The 19,656-nt window shown below is 45.7% G+C and overlaps 1 protein-coding gene across 7 annotated transcripts in view; it reads left to right on the top strand.

Annotated features, from left to right (window-relative positions):
* AMOTL1 (angiomotin like 1) overlaps positions 1 to 19,656 on the top strand; it is an 89,463-nt gene that overhangs the window by 54,703 nt on the left and 15,104 nt on the right. For all 7 annotated transcript variants that reach the window (XM_074917058.1, XM_074917076.1, XM_074917048.1 and 4 more), the window contains 4 exons: positions 1,047 to 1,329; positions 6,648 to 6,792; positions 7,864 to 7,953; positions 15,579 to 15,724. In XM_074917058.1, the coding sequence (XP_074773159.1) occupies positions 1,047 to 1,329; positions 6,648 to 6,792; positions 7,864 to 7,953; positions 15,579 to 15,724 (664 nt within the window). The remainder of the gene's footprint in view (positions 1 to 1,046; positions 1,330 to 6,647; positions 6,793 to 7,863; positions 7,954 to 15,578; positions 15,725 to 19,656) is intronic.

The following is a 19,656-nucleotide window of genomic DNA, read 5'->3' as shown; positions in this document are numbered from 1 at the left end:
CAAGCACTGTGTAGAAATTTCACAACTTTGGCATCTGGGCTGAGGAATGGATCAGCCTGTGCACAGGGAGGCTCTGCATGGGGCCGCTCACCCCGCCTGAGGCTGCAAGGCTGTCTGTGCAGTGGCTGGAGGGTTGGAGATGGGTCTTTGAGCAGCTCCCTGCCTAAATTTCCCCCTTTTGAAACAGGGGCAGTCTCACTTCTTGAGCTTGCAGGGCTGAAAGCAGGACAGAAGTGAGGGACTCCTCTCTTGCCTGGCCACCAGCAGCAGGGTTAACCAAACTGCTAAGATGTCCTCCTGGAGTATCTTCCAGCTGTTGCATATTGTGACCCGGGTGGATTAAAGAGCCGCCCGCCATCAGAAAGCACAGCCCAGAAGTAGGTCCACTGCTGGCTCGCTGCTTCTTATCCTTCCCCGACATGAGCCTGGTGGATGATGGATGCCGTTGGTCAGGGAGTGACGCAGTGAGGTCTTGCACTGGAAGATGGCTTTTGTGGCTCGCCATGATTGACCAGGGCTGTGCCTCCAGCAGCTCTGCAGCAGCCCTTCCCTTTACCGCTTGCTAAAGCTGCTCGGGGACGCTGCTTCGCTCACATCACTTCCTTTCGCCTCCCAATTCAGCCGATCAGCCAGTCTCACTCCAGGCAGGGAGTGGTGTTCGAAGGGTGAGTAATGCATCCCTTGTGTTTCCTTCGAGCCCGTTGGCTTACACTTCTCAGCGGTGGGGTTTGTGGCAAGGGGGGGCAGGGAGAGGCTGGCCGGCTGCTGAAATATTAGCTGCGCACCTAGGCAAAAATGCTGGGCTTGAGTCAATGCTTCCTTTATCCACTTGTGCCAGAGGTATACATCACTGTCAAGAGCAGGCGAGGAGACAATTTACCCAGTCCCTGCTGTGATTGTTGGTATTTAGGAGTGACTAAGGACCAGAATCATGACTGTACAGTTATAACTCTATTAATAAACTGTGCAGTCATTAGGTGAAAGCTCCTGCATGCATTTTGAGGGTGCATGTCTCTAACACCTCCTCCATTTGTGCTTTCCCACAGCCGACAATGCCAGCCACCCTTCCCGCCACCACCAGCCCAGCAGCACAGCCCCATGTCCTCGCAGGCCACCGCTGCCACCGGCCCTCTGCTCCCGGGCACCTTGCCCCCGCTGCCGGCCCCTGCTGCTGCCCAGACACCGCCGCCACCGGGCCAGCAGCTGACGCCCGACGCCTTCGCCATCGTGGAGCGGGCGCAGCAGATGGTAGAGATGCTCTCCGAGGAGAACCACGTGCTGCGGCAGGAGCTAGAGGGGTACTATGAGAAGGCAGACAAGCTGCAGAAGGTATGTGGAGAGGTGGGATGAGGCCTGGGCAGCATAACTGTCTTGGTGCTTCTGTATTTCAGTCCCCCAAGGTGTTCTTCACAGTCATGTCACCACAATGGGGATGCACTAGTGGCATCTCTTAACCATTGCCTCTCCATGGTGGTTTCCCTGAAGTGTAATCCTGTGCCCATGGCCTGTGGTCTCCCCTGCCTTTAGGGTGAAATGGGGCAACTCATCACATGTGTCACTTGGAGACCTTCCCTTTCCATCCTTCTGTTCTGGCCTCACTGGAGCTTTCCCTGGAAGTCTCCCATGGGCAGAGTCTGGTCCTGGTGCAGCTGAGTCCTGCACCGTTTTCACAGGCAGCAGAGCTTCAGATGAGAAGAATTTGAAGAGCATGGCCACGTCTGTCCTGAGTGGTCTTGTCCACCTCAATATGCTCATGTGGCACTCTGTGCTCTGTAGAAGTGTAACAGCCATTGGTGGGTTGCCCATTATTTGGTAATGTGTTAACTTTGTTGTCTCAGAGGCTTTCAGTGACTGTTCTATGGGTTGCTAAGAGCTGATGTTAGACACCCACCTTTGAACATGTTGATTCCAAAAGCACTGCTCTCTTACCTGAAAGAACCATGTGGTAAAGGTTTTGCTCTAAGACCCTTTTTGCGAAGAGATCCTAAAAGAAATGAGGGTGCTCTTTTCTATATGGCATCTTCAGTGAAGGGCAATGTCTTGCGCATGGCCTGAGGTGACAAGGTGAAATGCCAAATCAAACAAGTTGCTTAAAAATCAGAGCTCACTGAAGGTGATGCAGAGATGCTCCCTAGATCTGCTGCCTTTAGGTCCCAGACACCCAGACCAAATGATTTAGGATTATTTAGGATTCTACACTGCTATTTCATTTATGTATTCCTGCCACTTATGCACAAATGGGCTTAGGCTGCAGGTCTTTTCTCTCTGAATTTAGGAGTCTAAATAGGAGCTCAGGTTTTTTCTGTGCTGTGGGATCAGGGTGTTCTTGGAGACACTCCTCACAGGAGAAAAGGCAGCTCTGAGAGACCATGTCCCAGCCTCAGCTTTGGGAAAAATCTGTGACAATCTGTTCAAACAGGTTAGAAAAAAGACCTGTTGTTTTGTAGCTGCTCTTATGTTTTCAGCCTCCTCCTCTGCAACCAGATGAGTTGACCTTATTCACAGAATTTCCTAAACTCAGTTGAGAAATTTTTTCAGCAACATTGACTGTGAAGGTTTTAATGCTGACTTCCCTGTGGCCTTCATGGGCAAAAAGAAATATTCCAGCTATTAATTTTACAAAAGCTGCATTGTTCGGTAAAAGGTATTTGAGTGCGATGCCCTAAAAATATTCTGATTTCCTTTTACACTCTTGGAAATGTCTCTCTCTTTATCTTGGATGCCCTGTGAGTCGATTGCATCAGACACCAACAGAAAGGTATTCAAGCATGGGCTGAAGTCTCACTTCAGTCAACAGAGCGTGGACTCGAGTCCCATTGACTTTGGGGGAATGTAAGCAGAGTACTAAAGTGAAACACATGCTTAAGTGCATACTTTCCTTGGGAAAATGTCCTGAACCAAAGCCTTAACACAGTATCCCTCCCATGCTGTTTTTAATGTGTTTGAACACAAGGACAGGGCAGGTCCTCCTCTGTTCCCACAGTTTCAGCTGAACATCACCTCTGAAAACGTGACAGTGAGTTAAATTACATACTTTGTGTGTGAGAATTCTTCCCTTTTCTTGGAAGTGGAAGGGTCACGAGGAGTACTGCTTGTTTGTCTGTGCGTAACAAGTTTATTCTAGGTAGAGCCACCCTCCCATCACTTTTATTCATTACGGAGTAGGAGAATAAATTAGAGAAAATCAGCCTGATGTGGAGGGCTCCCTGGTGTTCCTATGAACAGATCAGCCCTGAGGGTTGTCAAATTCCAAGTCCTGTCTGAACAGACTTTTTGCAGAGAGGTACAAGGTGGTGTTTAATCCATGCTGTTTGATGAGTTGTCTGGTTTTCTTACCTAAAAACAGTTGGTGGGGAAGAGGGGTTGTACACATTTTATTTTGAGCTTTTTTTGCAAAAGCAGAGCATCACTTTGTCTTTTTTTTTTTTCTGTTTTTTTTTGTTGGATGGTGTTACTTTGCTGAAGTTCAATTGCCAGGCTGGGCTGGCTCTTCCCCATGCCATGTGTGTGGGTTGTTTGAGTGGGTTGACTCTAGGAGCTACCAGACAGAGAAGGGACTGAACTGTTTTTTCCCCTCCATAGAAGGCGGCAAAGGAAATTGCAGAGCTGCTGAGAAACACTGACACAGTTTATGGCTGTTCTTCTGTTCTCCTTTAATTTTGTTCAGTGCTGTTGGGAGTTTCTTGCTTTTCCTGCAGCAAGTCTTTGCCTCTGGCGCTGGAGGACACCTGTGTTGATGTGTTTTGGGAAATAACAGCAGATAACAGGTAGAGCAGAGCGCTTGTGGTAACCAGCAGTGTTGGGCGGGATTCTTGGGCTGTGGAAACCCCCTGCCCTGTTGTCAAATCTGGTTTGCTGTGGTAGGAGCAATCTGGAGCAGGCACCTTCTCCTGAAGGTAGTGGCTCACCCAGAAGAGCAGAAGCATGGGAACTGACAGGTGTCAAGGCATGTAACTGAGCACAGTGGTTGGGATCATGTAGTTAAGGATTCAGGAAAGCGCTTAACAAATTAGTTTTGCTAAGCCAAACCTTCCTTGCAAGGAGAGAGAAGTTCAATCTGCTTAAATGGTCAAAGAGAGCAATGTGAGGTAGCTTGAATATAGCCTCTAACTACTTATAGGAAGAGAAAACTTTTGTTAGTGGAGGTCGCACTGATCTCAAGAAAACTGTAGCTGAATCAAGTAGCTGTAACTATGCTGTTATTGGAGTCACTTATCAACATGTCATTTTGATTCTGGAAAATTCACATGAAATAGATTTTTGATTGTAGATCATAGTCATAGAATAGAAGAGACTATTTCAGTTGGAAAGGACCTACAAGGATCATCTAGTCCAACTGCCTGACCAGTTCAGGGCTGGCCAAGCTAAAGCATGTTATTAAGGGCATTGCCCAAATGCTTCTTAAACACTGACAGGCCTGGGACATCGACCACCTCTCTGGGAAGTCTGTTCCAGCGTTTGACCACCCTCTCAGTAAAGAAATGCTTCCTAACGTCCAGTTTAAACCTCCCTTGGTGCAGCTTTGAACCATTGCCACTCATCCTGTCACTGGATACCAGGAAGAAGAAATCAGCACCTCCCTCTCCACTTCCCCTCCTCCGTAAGTTAGCTGCTTTTCATAGGACAGGCCTTCCAGCCCTTTCACCAGCTTTGTTACCCTCCTCTGGATGCATTCAAGGACCTTCACATCCTTCTTAAATTGTGGAGCCCAGAACTGCACACAGTGCTCTGGGTGATTTTCTCAAAAAAGTTTACACTTTTTTTTGAGGCTTTGTACAAGCTTGCATTGCCATGCATATGAAGAAAAATAAAACTCTTTGACTTTTTTTGAACCACAGTAAGGTTCAGTCTGAATTTCAAACAGGTTTGGATTTATGTGTTCCTCTGAGTGTGCTGTCCTCGTTGTGGGAACATGTTAGGTGTCTGGCTATGCATCAGCAGGGTTGGGAAGAAGGATCTGCTTTTCTAGATGTGGTTAGGAAAAATGTAACGGGGCTTCCTGGAGCTCCTGCTTCGAAAACCAAAATGGAAAGTCAGAATAACATGAGTAAGTTTGTAGTTCACCCAAGAAGGAGTGTCATAGTGTGGGATATGACTGGCTCAACAGGTCATCCTCCTCTTGGAGCTGTGGAGAATTGTTAGCTAAGAACTAATCTACATATGGTACCTTTTAATGTCATGCCTGTAAGGGGGCAGCTTGTATGTTTTTGAAATACCTGCAAGCTGTTAAATCACCACCAGTGTGAGAAGATGATGTGATACCCAGCAAGGTATTAACCCAAGGTGTCACGGGGGCCACTGTGGGCTTTGCCCATTGCCACTTGTTTCAGCTTTTGTGCCTGAGAGAGCTGAAAGCAGAAATCAGGGAAGGTAACCAGGTTTCCCCATGATGGCTCTGCAGGGCTTTCCTCGGCGCATGGTTCAGAGGTGCTGCGTGCCCATGGGCCATGGGCCATATTCAGATAGAGTGGTCCCTGCATTATGCTGGAGCCTGGCTGCAAGTTTCTGTGCAGACAGCTGGGTGACAGCTCCAGCATCCCCACAACTTTTTATTTTGCAAGTGCTGCAGCTGGCAAATGACACCTAAAGCTTAACAGGCCCTGGAGAGGGACCTGTCTCCACAGCAAGGGGAGGTGGGCTTGCACCCTGGCTTCACAAATCACAAATCCTTCCCCATCCACAATTCAAGAGGCTAAAAACCCACCAGATTTAGAAAGGTATGCAGGAGGCTATATATATCTTGTGGTTTTCCAGCCTGTGCAAATTATCAGGCTTTTCTCCACAAACACAAGAGCCAGGCGTGCAGGAGCAGATTCCCACATTAGCGTTGATCGTTCCTGCAACAACGATTTTAGCAAAGTTGTAACACTTAACACAACATCAGCTTATTAAGAGTTGGATGGGATTGACCTGAACAGCAAAACTCTGCTGGGGACTATCCTCCTGTCAGTCTTTTGTTCTCTGGTCTTAAGATGCAAGTTCACTGCTAAGGGCTTCCTCTGCATGCCCTCCTTGCACTTTACCAGATTTCAAGATGAAGTTAAGAAGATTGAAAACCCCAAACAATTGGTTTGATGTTTTATAGAGAATTTCCTCTTCTGTAGAGCAGACTTCAGTCGAGGATAGAACGGAGTGGACCACAGTAGTTCAAAACTGACATGAGGTCAGAGCTGAGCCTAAAACTCTTCTGGTGACACGCAGAACTCAGAGCTGTTTTGGATCACGGATCTGGCAGAATAATAAATCTTGCCTCATACAACCCTTTCTAGGAAAGAATACAGCCAACACCAATACTCTGTTTCCTTCATTTCTTCCCTTGGATGATGTTAAAGCAGCCACCTCAGTTGTAGAGTGAAGACAACTGAGCAGTTACATCAAGTCCACCCTACCCAAAGCTTTTTGGGGAGCTGCCAGCAGGGTGTCAGGGTGTGTTGTGGGATGGCAAGCTGCCCCACAGGGCGGTTGTGGGAGTCCCCACTGCAGGAGCCTCCCGTACTCCCGCTGATGGGATTGGTCATTGCAGAGCTGGTGGCTGGCGTGACACTCAGCACGAGCATCGCCCCAATTCCCACGCCTCGCTGAAACGTGCTGGACAAACACGGGACACATTCCTGCTGGACTTTAACAAGAACTTTCTCTCCTTTTAGTTTGAAATAGAGATTCAGAGGATTTCAGAAGCTTATGAGGGCTTGGTCAAGACCACCACTAAGAGAGAGTCTCTGGACAAAGCAATGAGAAACAAACTTGAAGGGGAAATTAGGAGACTTCATGACTTCAACAGGGATCTCCGTGGTATGTTATGTGCTTGTGTCATTTTTTTTTTTTCCCACTTAACATGGTGTTTCACTTTGCACAAACTCCAGAGCAGCAGGCTTTAGAGGAGTAGCTTCACATGTTTTAGATACATGTCTTGAGAAATCTGGCCCTGCTCACTGGCATAAGACAAAACTGCTGTCACCCCCCTGGTGGAAAGGAAACCTTCTGCCAAAATATGAGAGTCAGCTTCAGATGGTGCCTTTGCTTTGAGTACTTGCAAATAGTGATTTGACAGTAAGGCCACCAGTCCCAAAGGCTTATCCAGCTCTAACAAGCTGAAGAGCAAGTTGCAACATAGAGCAGTGCTGTACAACCCATAAATCTCAAAGTTGAGTGCCTTCATGAACCAGTAGCAAGTATCAAAGGGTATCTCTTACTTGTATTAAAAAACGTAAAATTGAGCGTATATCCTTTTGAGAAAGCAAATCGAGAATATGTTGGGTAGCTATTACCTGTCTAGGTTCCTGATGTGGTACTTTAGTACCTCCTTGTGCTGTGAGATGCCTTCTGGAAGCTGGCTCATGCTTATTGCAGTGTTGCAAGGAGGGTCACGTGGTCTTTTTGAAGGAGAGGGGCACTTGAAGTCAGGACCTTCTCGGGGGGAGCTGTCGCTGGCTGCAGAAAACTGCTCCTTTCGCAGGGCATCACCAAAGATTGGTGCCACTGGTCTGGAGACTGCCTTCCCCAGGGCATCTCACTGCACCAGGGGCAGCAGTCCTCTGTGGGAAGGCAGCCATCCCCTTGCAAAGCTGGGTAATTCAGATTGCAAATGCCTTGTGCATTTTGGACAGTGTGAGAGATGAAGTGCCTGGGCATGTCAGCCGTGAATGTCAGAGGCTCTTCCTCCAGTTTCTGTAAATCTGAATGACACAGTTTCATGGAAGAGGTCAAAGGCCTCATCTTTTATGTATGTGTCAGCCTCCATTTTAATGTCCTCCTTCAGAGAGTCTATTTATACTGCCCTGCTGGCATGCATCTTATTTTCTTGGTTGGCCTACAATTTTATATACATATATTTATACTTAAAGTATTTCCTGTTTTTTGCAGAACGACTGGAGACGGCCAATAGGCAGCTAGCCAGCAGAGACTTTGATGGGCATGAGGATAAGTCAACAGAGGGGCTTTATGTCACTCAGAGTGAGTACTGTGCTAATCTGTTTTGAAGATGCATATATATATATATATATATATATGTACGCACATATATATATTTGCTGGACTGGAGGTTAATACTTTGCTACTAATTGTTATTGTCTTTATGGCTTAGTTTTACTTAGCTAATTTGTCACATACTCTTATTTAAGCTGCAGACTGGATTGTTTGGGCTGTTTTTTCTTTCTCTCTGAGCACCAGAACTAGACAGTGGGAGTTAATGGTAACACAGCTTAGTTTATTTTTTATAAATATTTATCTGAAATTGTGAAGTATTGCTTATGGGGATCAACTCTGGAGATGCACGCTTTTTAGAGAAAGCAGATTCTTCTCTTGGCTGGGATAAGCCCAGAGCAACTTCTGCTGACTTCTTGTCAGTGACAGGAGTTGACTAACAGGAGGCAGAGCAGAGCTGGACCCTCCTCTTTGCAAAGGATGGACGAGGCAATATTTTACAACTTCTACTGCTGTGAAAAACATTGATTCCTGTCAGGTTTTAGGCTCCCATAATCAATGAACCTGATGCTGCCACATTTCCCTGCCCTGTGGTGATGGCTCCATATGACCAGCCAAACCCAAACCCAAGCAGCTGAGTGCTGCATGACAGTGCGGGGCTTCTTGTGTATCCTGAGCATCTCCAGCATGCTTCCAGAAGGGCTTGACCACCTGGGAGCTGTGCAGTATCTTGCAGGCTTAAATCCCATTGAAGCTAAATGCTGTGTAACCGATCCTTCTGTTTTATCTATTACATCAAGAGCTTCCTTGGAAGATGAGTTTCAACTGCAAATCCTTGAGTGAAGGACTGGCCACCTCCATTAGCAGTGTGGTGTTTGATGCCCTCAGCATGCCTCGCTGCCAGCCTTGCAATGTCTGCCAGCTGCTCTAAATGCAGGAGAGCCTTCTCCTAGCTCCCACCAGCAGTGATGATGCCAGCATGGCAGCTTCACTGATAATTGAGCATGTGTGCACAAACAAGAAGAGAATCTAAAGATCTTTTCCATGACTCGTTAGCTTTGCCATATTAGCAGATGCCGCAAGGACGTGTAGATACTGTTGCGAATCCAAGGGGATGATCTGTTAAGAAAATAGCATTGCTATCTAAGTCTTGTCATCCTTGGGAAGAGTTCAAATGGGGTAAGTTGCACAGTGCAAATTCCAGACCGGGGTCTGCTGTCTTTATATAGAGACAGCCTGGCAGTGTTCCCATATACTGGTATCTGCAAGGGGGAGTTAAATCCCCAGGATGGACTCAGTTTGAGTCATTTTCCAGTGCATAAACATGCTCTGTGCTTCTACTGACAAGTATCTAGCAATAAAACTTTGCATTGTGCACTCAGCATGTTACTGCTATCAATTCACAGCTTATGAACAAATATAGCTTTTTGGATCCTATCACATAAGATGGGCTGGATGCTTGGAGTGTCTCCTGGCTAGGCCAGAGAGCTAAATGTTACTAATGCAATGCAGAGTGCTTCCAAGAATAGAAAAATGGGCACATGTAAAGCAGGTCCTCTTCAGTCATGTTCTTTGGGCTGCTGGGGCATGCACAGTAATGACCTCAATATCGGGGTATCAGCCTAAAACACCCCTTTGAGAGCCCATAGAAAGTTTTGCTTGGACATCCTCTGTTGCTGCCTGCATTTATATGCTGATGTTTATGAGTCTTCCTTAGAGGAGAGCATGACAAGGATTGCACCTCACTGCCAACCTGGGGATTTTGCAAGTATTATCTGCATTCTCTTGACATCTTTTGGTGGGATGCTCAGGTAGAAAACTTGAGAGGAGAAGAGGTGCAGCTTGTCTTAGCTGCCGTGTGTACACTTGTCTACTGAGACTGGAACAGTCATTTTTAGAAGATGAGAAGAAACGGTGCCCACATGCACTCCCATTAGCTGTGGCAATTTTGTCTCGAAACTTGCGTTTGTTTTTTTCCTGAGGGTGGTAGCTTATTAAGTCAGATTAGTAAATGCAAATCTTAGTTTTCATTAGGAAAACAAAAGCAGATTTCCAGTCCCTATGTTTATGGAAAACAGCCTGAAAACATGACCCTTAGCATCCCTAACCCAAGTTATATAAAAAGACTCCACCAGCACATTCCTAAAAGTTACCATTTTTAGGTCAGTCTCATGATGAAGTGAAGAAGGAAAGATAAAACTTTTGAGGTTTTTTTAACACTTGCCCTTGATAATACTGCAAATGCAGAATTAATGCTGTAGTAAAATGCCAGTAATAGGAAAAACTCCCTGCAAAAGAAGTCTGGCAAGGCAGGACGTGCAGGGATCATTTTTCAATTCCTCACAGCACTCTCCATTAGCAGTGCAACAGTGCAGAGCAGTTGTGTGCTCTGAGATGGAGGCTGGAGGTGACAAAAACTCTTATTCTTTGTAATAATAATAGGCAAAGCCAGGCTGCATGCGTCAAAGTATTAAGTGCTAGACATTTGTGCCTAAGAAAAATGCTGCCCTATTGAGGGTAGGAGAGAACTCACAGCCCATTAGTTTCATGGTAATTATGTGATGTTTTGTCAGTAAAAAATGTTCTTTTAAGGAAAGACATGAAGCAGTGACCGATGAAGTCATATGGGTCCATACAGGCTAGAGAAGAGCCAGGCAGGAGGAGATGCTGTGGAAGGGGAGAGACAGGAAGACTGAGGATCGTTTCAAGGGCATAGGGCAGAGAGAAATCTTACGATACAGCGTATCATGGGAAAAATCTGTTTTGGTGGAGTCTGAGAAAGTTGTGTGTTTTTCTGGGATTTTTTGTCTTAGAGACACTCTGTCAGAGCAGGGGTTCCTCCAAAGGGCTGTTTTTTCAGGTGTCTGAGGCAGATCAGGGTCTGTGCCCATCCACGTGGCTCTGCACCCATTAGTGGGGATGTGTAGATGGTTTTGGCAGTGTGTGGGTAGAGCCTCATGCTTTGTAGGAGCGTGCAGTGTATGTGCCAGGTACTTGTGCTTATACCTCTCTCCCAAATATCCCAGGCAAAGAAATATTCCCATTGAGTGAATCCAACCAAAGAATATGCTCACAGTAGATGTTTTTGAGAGTGGAGTTTTGGGCAGACTAAGAGCTGTTCAGTGTTAAGACAGGAAATAATCAGGGCAGAGGCAGAAGTTTCAGGGGTGAGTAAAAGGGAGCTCCTTACCCTTTGATTTCACAGCCATGAGCTGCATGCAGGGAGATGGGGAAGCTGCTGCTCCCCTGCATCCAGAGCCAGGGGCACCTGTGCAGGGAACAGCATCCTGAAGAAATGGTATCGTATAGAAAAATGGGTCTATTTTGCAGAACTTCCCCTTGCCCTCTGAAGGAAAGGGGAGTGGGAAGTTCAATTTCAGTTTTTAACACATGCAGGTCAAACTCTCACCTGACTTGTACTTCATGATGTGTGAATGGAAATACCCAGGCTGTAAATCAGACCAAGTTTAAGATACCTGTGATACTTCGTAGGGTAAGGAAAGCCATCACAAGTTTTGATAGAGATTCCGTGACTACCTCTGACAACATAGCACCAAACTTTCCTGCATTCCTGCTTACATCAATGACCACAAGTGATCCTGTACCAAACCATTTATTAAGTACGTTACAATTGATCATAATGACTAATTCCAGTGCAGAATCCCTGTTAATCACTACATGAGAAAATGGACTCAGGGACTCAAGCACGACCTCCTGCAGCTTCTCAGCCTTCCCTTGGTGCTGGCATGGCCCAGCCTCCAGGGAGCTGTCAGGAATCTGCCATTTGTGAGCGAAACTGCAGGAGGAGAAGATTGCAGGGAGCTCTCTTGGCATTTGTATCTTCTTTTTGTTTTTTTTCTCACGGAGATCTGCCAGTGTGGATGGAAAGAAATGCTTCATTTCCCAGTTCTGTGTTGCTGCTCCAGGCCTGCCTTGGCCCAGCCTAGTCAGCAACAAAGCACAGCTGCAGGGGGCTGCAGTGAGGCTTGGGCAGAGGGACAGATGGACAGATGGATGGATGGTGGCTTTGCTGCTCCTCTGGAGACCTGACAACCTGGCCCTGTTTAATGTGCAAAAAATTTAGTAAAGGTGTGGAAAACCTCATTCTGTCTGCCTGCATGGAGTGAATGGGCTCTATTTATTATTCTGCTTATTCTTATGGAGTGGTAACCAGCTGCTGAAAGATCTTTGGAGCAGGCAACAAAGTCCGGTCCTCATTTCAGATTCCTCCTGCTGGTCACTCTGAGCAGAGTGGGAAAGTAGGAGGGACCCATCCCACTCTTCAGCCCCCTGCCTTATCACCCCATCATCCTTTTGGGAAGGTTGGGCCACTGGAGTTAGCCAAGTCCCAGCTTGAGCTGGATGAGCAGAAGAGGCAACTCTGGTGCCCCATTCTGGTGAATCAGCTGGTCTGAGGGTGACCAGCAGCAGCTGCTGCAACCTACACCCCAGCCTGTGGAAGGCAAATGACAGAGCTCCTCCATACACTTGCCATGTCAGAAGTTGCAAGACTGATGAGAAGCTAAATAAGTCCCACAGGTTTCATTCAAAAAAGGCATGGTCATCAAAGAGCATCTGTGGAATTAGCAGCTGTGAGCAAAGAGCCACCATCAGGAAATGCAAACGTGTGTAAGAGAGATTGTTGGAAACACCACAAGGGACATGGTATGGGAGCCAGTCTTGTTTTCAGCAAATCTTCTGCAGCCAAATTAGGGTCTTGCTGCCATAATTTGATATATTTCTGCCAGTAGTCGTCATTCTGTAGGAACGAGTGTCTTTAAGGTATGTCTGTGTTATCACTGCAGTATCACAGAAAGAAGAGATGCAGCTTGGAATGTTTTGAGATGGTGATTAAATTTGTCAATTAAGTTGATACTTAGCTATAATGTATGAAAAACATCTGAGTGTAGAGAAGAGCAACCACAGATTGTGTATCTTTCTGTTTAAGCTTCTGCTTCAAAGCAAGGTCAAGACTAGTGTACTCTTGGTGTAGCTACCCAGCTTGACAACTCAGCCTGTTTGTGAAGCACTGAAGCAGGCTCTTTGCTTTATCTCCTCTTCTACCCAGGCAGAGTATAGGTGAAATGTCCTCAGTGTTGAAGTACAACAGTCAGAGGCAGTAGGTGGAAAGCTTGAGATTACAACTGTAAACTGCAGCAGAGAAGCCTGGGGACTGTTCAGTAATGGGTTGTGGCAGCGACCCACCAGAAGATAGAAATAGTTATTAGCTGGATTCTGTTAGGTAAAAAGCACATGCCTGGGCAGAAGGTGTATGCAAGAGTAGCCCAGTAAAACTATTTTTAGACCTTAAGGATACCTTGTATGTACTTGAAGAGAATTTAAGCTATGTTCAGTAAAGTCCTTCTTTAGTAAAATGAGTGCAATATAGGAAAATACTTATAAAATGTGCCTCCAGCATTTTGCAGGGAGAAGCTGACATGGGGAAGTGTTGAGAGCTGTGAAGTAAATTTTTCTTGCCAGCTTTCTAGTGGGTTCAGCAGTTATTTTGTGTACAGCATAGTCTTTGGTGGGGGGTAGAAAACATAATGCAGTGGGGCAAGCCAAGCACTTTGAGTTCCCTGGATGAAAGTTGAAAGTGAAGGTCCCGAGTCCTGGTTTTCTATGTGCTGTCCCCATGTGTAACATGAAGCATGGGTTTCAGATCTGGAGCAAAGCAAGTGTGGTCCCAGCATGAGATGGTGGAGTGCCACAGGGCTGAAATAGCATTCATCTCCCAGCTTCTTCGCCCTCTAATGAAATTAGCTTTTTGATAATTTGCCCAGATTTACACTTCTGTACAATAGATATTAATGTTCCTTCCGGTCAGCGTGATTGAATTAAATGTATTTATGTTGAAGGAAGAGGTCTGCACATCCAATATACAATTTCTTGCTGACATGGGAAGATTAAGGCCACGTCATACTGAGATGGCTTGTGGTGGCAGTCAGTGGCACACTGTGTGCAGCACTCACTGGGCTTTGCTTGTTGACTTTGCAGAGGCCAGTGTGGTGGTGTTTCTGCCAGGGTTTCTTCTTGTGAAGTGCTGAATTCCTCCTTTTAGGATAAATGGGAACATGACTGAGTGGGTTTGGGCTACCTCATCTACTTGTGCCTTGTTCCACATGGCTCAGTTTGTATGCCTCTCACTTTACTTCTGGCACCTACCAGTAGTGTGTAAATTAAACCTTCTCATCCTACCTGTAATTAAGGAAGAATAAGGCCCTTCTGGGGGTAGTTCAGGTCTGAAATGGGCTGGCTTGGGCCATGTGAAGTTTCCTGACCCTCCTTGCCAGGGAGGTGGATGATGGGGCTTCCAGCTTGAGTGGTCACACTTGAGTGGGATGGGCTGGATGTTAGGGGTAGATTTTCCATGTTTCAGTGTTTTTGGAGCAACTTTTCACTTCAGTTAAAAAATAATAAATTCTGTAATGCTGTGTTTAAACAGTCAAAAATCAAAACAACGTTTAATTGACGCCAAATTAATTTTTGGAGGAAATTTTCCTTCCTGGATGCTTTCCAAGTGCTCTATTTTTGTTATCATTCAGAATGAAGGCCAGATTTTGAAATCTCAGATTTCACTGAATGAAACTTCCATCCCGTGCTCACACCAATCATTAACTGTTTGCAGTCCGACGTTGGGGATCCAGTGAGTGGCCCGTCATGCTCGTGTTCCCAGAAATGGCTTCTCAGCACTGTCAGGGCAGAGGTAGATGGAGCCAATTATTTCCGCAGGCAGTTTGCCAGCAAAGTCAATGGTGGGCCTGAAATTTGTTGCTGAAGAAAAAGATGTGAGCAAAGCTGACTGATTTTAGCCAGGTTTTTTTTTTTAACATTGTTTTAACTTTTATCCAAAGAAGGGAGAATTTTTCAGCAGAGGTTATCTACATGTTTTAGTCTCTCCCCTGATGTGTTAAGGTGCTTAACTGGAATGGACCACTGGTTGCTGGACCCTTAGGTCATACAGGACTGGAGATTCACTCAGGGTCCCCACAGGTTGAAATGCCTCCCACAGTCTCCTTTTATCTGCATGGCCAGAGAAAGCCTATTCAGATGCCTCCTATCTTATTCTTCCTTATTGCTTTCCCCTCTTTCTGTTTTCAGGCTGTGCAGCACAGATCTGTGAATTGTTTGGCTTCTTCACATATTCTGTATCTCATGATCTCTCTATCCTTGCAAGTAAAATGGGCCAGGCACAGCACAGCCCACATCCATGGGGCTGAGGTTTCTTGCACGTTAGGGAAGGGCAGCAGCATTCAAGCTGGCAGCTATAAACAGTCCTTGACATAGGCTGCTCTCAGGCAGAGCCTGGGCATTGTATGGGAAGGGAGTAGCTGCTGCACGCCAAAATTTTTCTGGAGAATGTGCTAGTAGTTCAGCAGAATGGACAATTGTGAGGCAGTGCTCAGGTCCACAAGCTCTGCTAGTTCAGATGCAGCCCAGGCTGCCACTTGTTTCTGGTGCTGGCACTCGCATAAGGCTGGGCATTGAGGGACTGGGCCATGGCAGTGCAAACTCCCTTCCTGCTGTGTCTCAGCACTCTGTTGTAATGTCCCTACCTCTGCTGCTAGTGAGGTGGCAGCTTATCTCTGGTGCACATGGCCCAGGGCCTGTGAGCTGTCCTCCTGAAGTGGCTCTTGTCCTTGTCTCTCTTCCAGACAAAGAGCACTTGAAGGAGAAAGAGAAGTTGGAGATGGAGCTGGCAGCTGTGCGCTCTGCCAACGAGGACCAGCGGAGACACATCGAAATCCTCGACCAGGCCCTAAACAACGCACAAGCCAAGGTCATCAAACTGGAAGAGGAGGTGAGGCATTCGCAACATTTCTGTGCTCTGAGGATAGTAGTGGCTCACTGTTAGGGCTTTCTTCATCCAAGTCCTGAATCTCTTCTAGCCATGGTGTGGTAGATCTTCATGCTTCCTATGTACAGGCCCTCTTATAGAGAAAATGCATAGTTAGACAAGACTGAGCCAAACAAGCAAGCAAAAGAGACCAGAGCCTTCAACATATAACCAGGAGCAACACCAGTCTCAACTAGCTGCTTGTTGAGGTAATGGTAGGACTTAACAGAAATATCAAATAGAAAGCATGCTACTCACAGACTTGGGACTGTGATACAAACATGTGATGTTGGTGCATCCTATTTCTCCCCAAAGAATGCCAGGAGGCTTTTGAGGTGTGCTCAACAGCACTGGGCTTGGTAATTTCACATCTAAATGGTGGTCTTAAAAGATCTGACTGATCTGGCTGGAGGCAGACTGTCCAGGATTTAGAGGTACAAAGAGCTGCAGGTTTTGTTTGAGAGCTGAAAAAAACCCTATCATACCATGAGACCCAAGAAGTGCCGTCTGTGCAAAACTCCCCAGTGGTCTTTAAACAATGATCCTATAAGCACGATAGTGAAAATTTGCATAGGAAGAGAAATCCCAGGAACAGAGGGCTCTTCAAACTGACAGGCAAATACAGAACAATGTCGAGTAGCTGGAAGCAGAAACTAAACAAATTCAAAGTGGAAAATAATGCTCAGTTTTAACTATAACTAAGAGCTATGTTGTCAGTTGGAGATCTCTAAGTCTCAATGTTTTATGTTCCTCAAGGACCTTCAGTCAGCAGGTGTGGGTTTAATAACAAGTTGAAAGTCTGTGCATTCTGGCAGATCAGGCAAGACTGTCAAAACAGACCTTTTGGGGCCTAAAATCTCTGTCCATGGGACCAACAAAGAGGAAGGATGTTTTATGGGGAATAAAAGAAAGATAATCGTTACAATTTGAGTGGGCAGGTCATTGGTGAGGGGAAGGCCATTGGTGCACCTCTACCCTAGCAGACGTGGAGAGGTTCAGGCTCTGGCACAGACTGCTGGCATGATCTTGGGCAGGTCCGTTCCCTTTCAGTGCCTCATTTCCCACTGGCACCCTCCCAGGGCTGGCCTGGTGGTGAATCCACAGGACCCCACTGGGTGCAGGGATGCAAGGGGTCTTGTGAGGAGCAGGGAGAGGTCTTATCTCAAATACCTGCAAGTAACTTAAGTGCAGGTTACTGTCTTGGAATGATGAAGGGTGAAGTGACCTCAGTGATATTTGAATGGTTTTTTTACCAGGGTATCCAGCATGACCGATCCCCTGTCTAACGGTATTTAGAGTCTGGAAGATGGAAGGTACTGAAGTGCTGAAGACATTGCATTTTGTTCCTGACCATTAGACCATTCTGACTTCCTATTTAGAAATATTTTAAAAACTCCAGTCCCTCCGGTGGATACACCTAGCAGCAAGAAGAGAATCACATTAAGTTTAACTGCTCCTTTGTTAGACTAAAGCCTGCTCACTGTCCCAGTTTATTAGGGGCAGTCCCTGTGGGGTAGCTGCAGGAGCTAGCATACCTTTAACTTACCTAATTCACTTGATGCTATTTGCCTTCTGTTTGCATTTAATTACAAAGTGGCTGAATAAAGGAGTGTTTTAGATGGCAACACCTGCTCCTGCAGTCACTGCATCACACAGCGGGTGGGAAGAAATACGTTTAGCTCCTGGCTTCTCCACAGACTGTCAGTGTGGTATTGGCAGGTAACATTGACTTGCTGAACACACACCACTGAAGGCAGCAGAAGCATAAATGCAGATTTCCAGGCAGGTGGTATAAGAAGCCACCCTGTGCCTGCTGGATTGTAGTAAATAGTTTGCAGCCTTAGGGCTCCATCTCTAAGAGCTGTGCAGTTGCCAGTTTCTAGTCTAGTCATCCAACAGAAATGTGTCTCTGCTGGGGACAGGAGCTAGGATCCTGGATTGTGTACTTGTGGAGCTGAGGAGAGGACACATGTCCCCCTCTAGAGAGCTGCTAACCTCCTGCCCGGGGTGTAGTAGATGTTAGAGAGGTGGTAACCTCCTGCCTGGGGCACGGTAGATCTCAGAGGTGACAATATGTGAAGGTGATGCAAGGGTATTTGCCAGAGTTTGTCTGTCAGAGCCCTCAGTCTGAGAAAGCCTATATGACCTGGTAGTGCTTAACTGGTTTTATCATTCTAGGGGGAGTGTGAATGAATTTTATCCCAGATGCCATGTTTTAATTGTTCAAGGCAGTGTCATGCAGCTCGGGTGAAGTGCAGTTAATCTGTGGCTGCCAGCATGTGCCCGGGCTCCTGTGCTCCCTTTCCCTGGCTTTTGCCTTGTTTCATCACTAAATCAGAGCACCCTTTCAACAGGTCTCTGGTGTTTCTGGAGTTCAATTTGACACATATGCAGCAGATACTGTTGAGGTTATGACCCTTCATCTTAAACCAGGGATTTTTACTATAATTTGGAATATATTCAAGGAAACACAGAACCACTCAAATGAAAATTACTATTATTATTAATAGAGCTCTACCTCATGCACTGCTTTGTAAATCCATGCAGATTTCTTCTACCACCAGAACGCAATTAAGTTTAAAATGTTTTTAAATCAAGACTTGAGAAATAGGCAGTAGCTACTCAGTTGAATTAACATAAGGTAGTGTGCTATGTAAATCTACATTATCCTGAGTACCTGCTAGCAGGAGGATTTAATTCAAAAACATGTAGGTGGTATTATCACCACATGTCATTTAGGAGACTGCTGATGCTGGAATTGTGTGTTTGGTCCACGCTTTAGATAGAAGACTGAATAATTAGAGAGGCTTCAGAAAACAGCTGTAGAATTTATTTGGGGCCCAGAAGCTGTTCTTTACTGTGAACAGTTAAAGTGAAGAGGTGGCTGAGCTCCAGTCTGTGCTCATGAACTTGAAGAAGGGATTCCTGTCAGCCAGATTAAACGTTACTCTTTAACATAAGAAGAAATAATGAGATGCAGAGTTTAGGGGCTGAAGCTGAGCAAATCAGGCTGGAAATAAAGAGTTAGAGTAATTAACACTGAAACAACCTACTTAGGGTGAAGTAGATTCTCCATCTCTTACAGTCTTTAACTCAAATCTCATGTCTATAGAATAAATACAAACTCTATTATCTCAAACTGGAGTTATGTTCCTAGTGCAGATATTTTTCCAAGACCCACTCATCTTTACAGATTTATTTGCTTGGATCATACCCTTTTAGACTTAGCTCGTCTTCATCTTTATTTTCCTAATCCCTGGGACAAGGGCAGTGTTCAGGCAAGTTTGCTGATCTGGTGAATATGTGAATTGTTTCATTAAATGCTTCTTGCTCTAGTAGATCACAATTTGGAAACAGAACAAGAAGTAATTTGCTTAAATTGCATAAGAGTAAGACAGATTAGGCATTAGGGTAAAAGTTTTCTGGCAGTAAAGGAAAATAAGCCGTGAAGTAGTTTGCAGGGGGAGGTTGTGGAGTCCCTACCACTGGAGGGTTTTGTAAACTGATTATACAGACAGGCACCAGGTTTTAGGTAGAGTTGATCCTACCTTTCAGCAGGAGCATGGACTGGTACCTCTCCAGGTGCCATCCATCTTTTTTTCAGGTCTGTGTGCCTGTGAGGTAGTGGAGCTTAGTATCATGTATTTCTGATTGCAGTACCCCTCCCTTACAGATGCATACTGCACTGGCAAGCCCATTAATTTAAATGACAACATTTTGTACTTCATTTTTTAAATGTGTGGGTGAATTTTTTCTTTATGAATCTACAGGCAGGATAGAAAAGTCAGAATTGGCTCAAGAACCTTTCTATAAATTTATGAATGTGGGAACTGTCTTGTTGCATATCTTCAATAAAATTGTTTTCTAAGGCAGCGGACACGTGTGCATTGCCTCAC

The sequence above is a fragment of the Athene noctua genome, chromosome 1, assembly GCF_965140245.1.
Source record: "Athene noctua chromosome 1, bAthNoc1.hap1.1, whole genome shotgun sequence".
NCBI lineage: Eukaryota > Metazoa > Chordata > Aves > Strigiformes > Strigidae > Athene > Athene noctua.
Note: the sequence above shows the minus strand (reverse complement) of the source record. Positions and strands in the feature narration are given on the sequence as shown.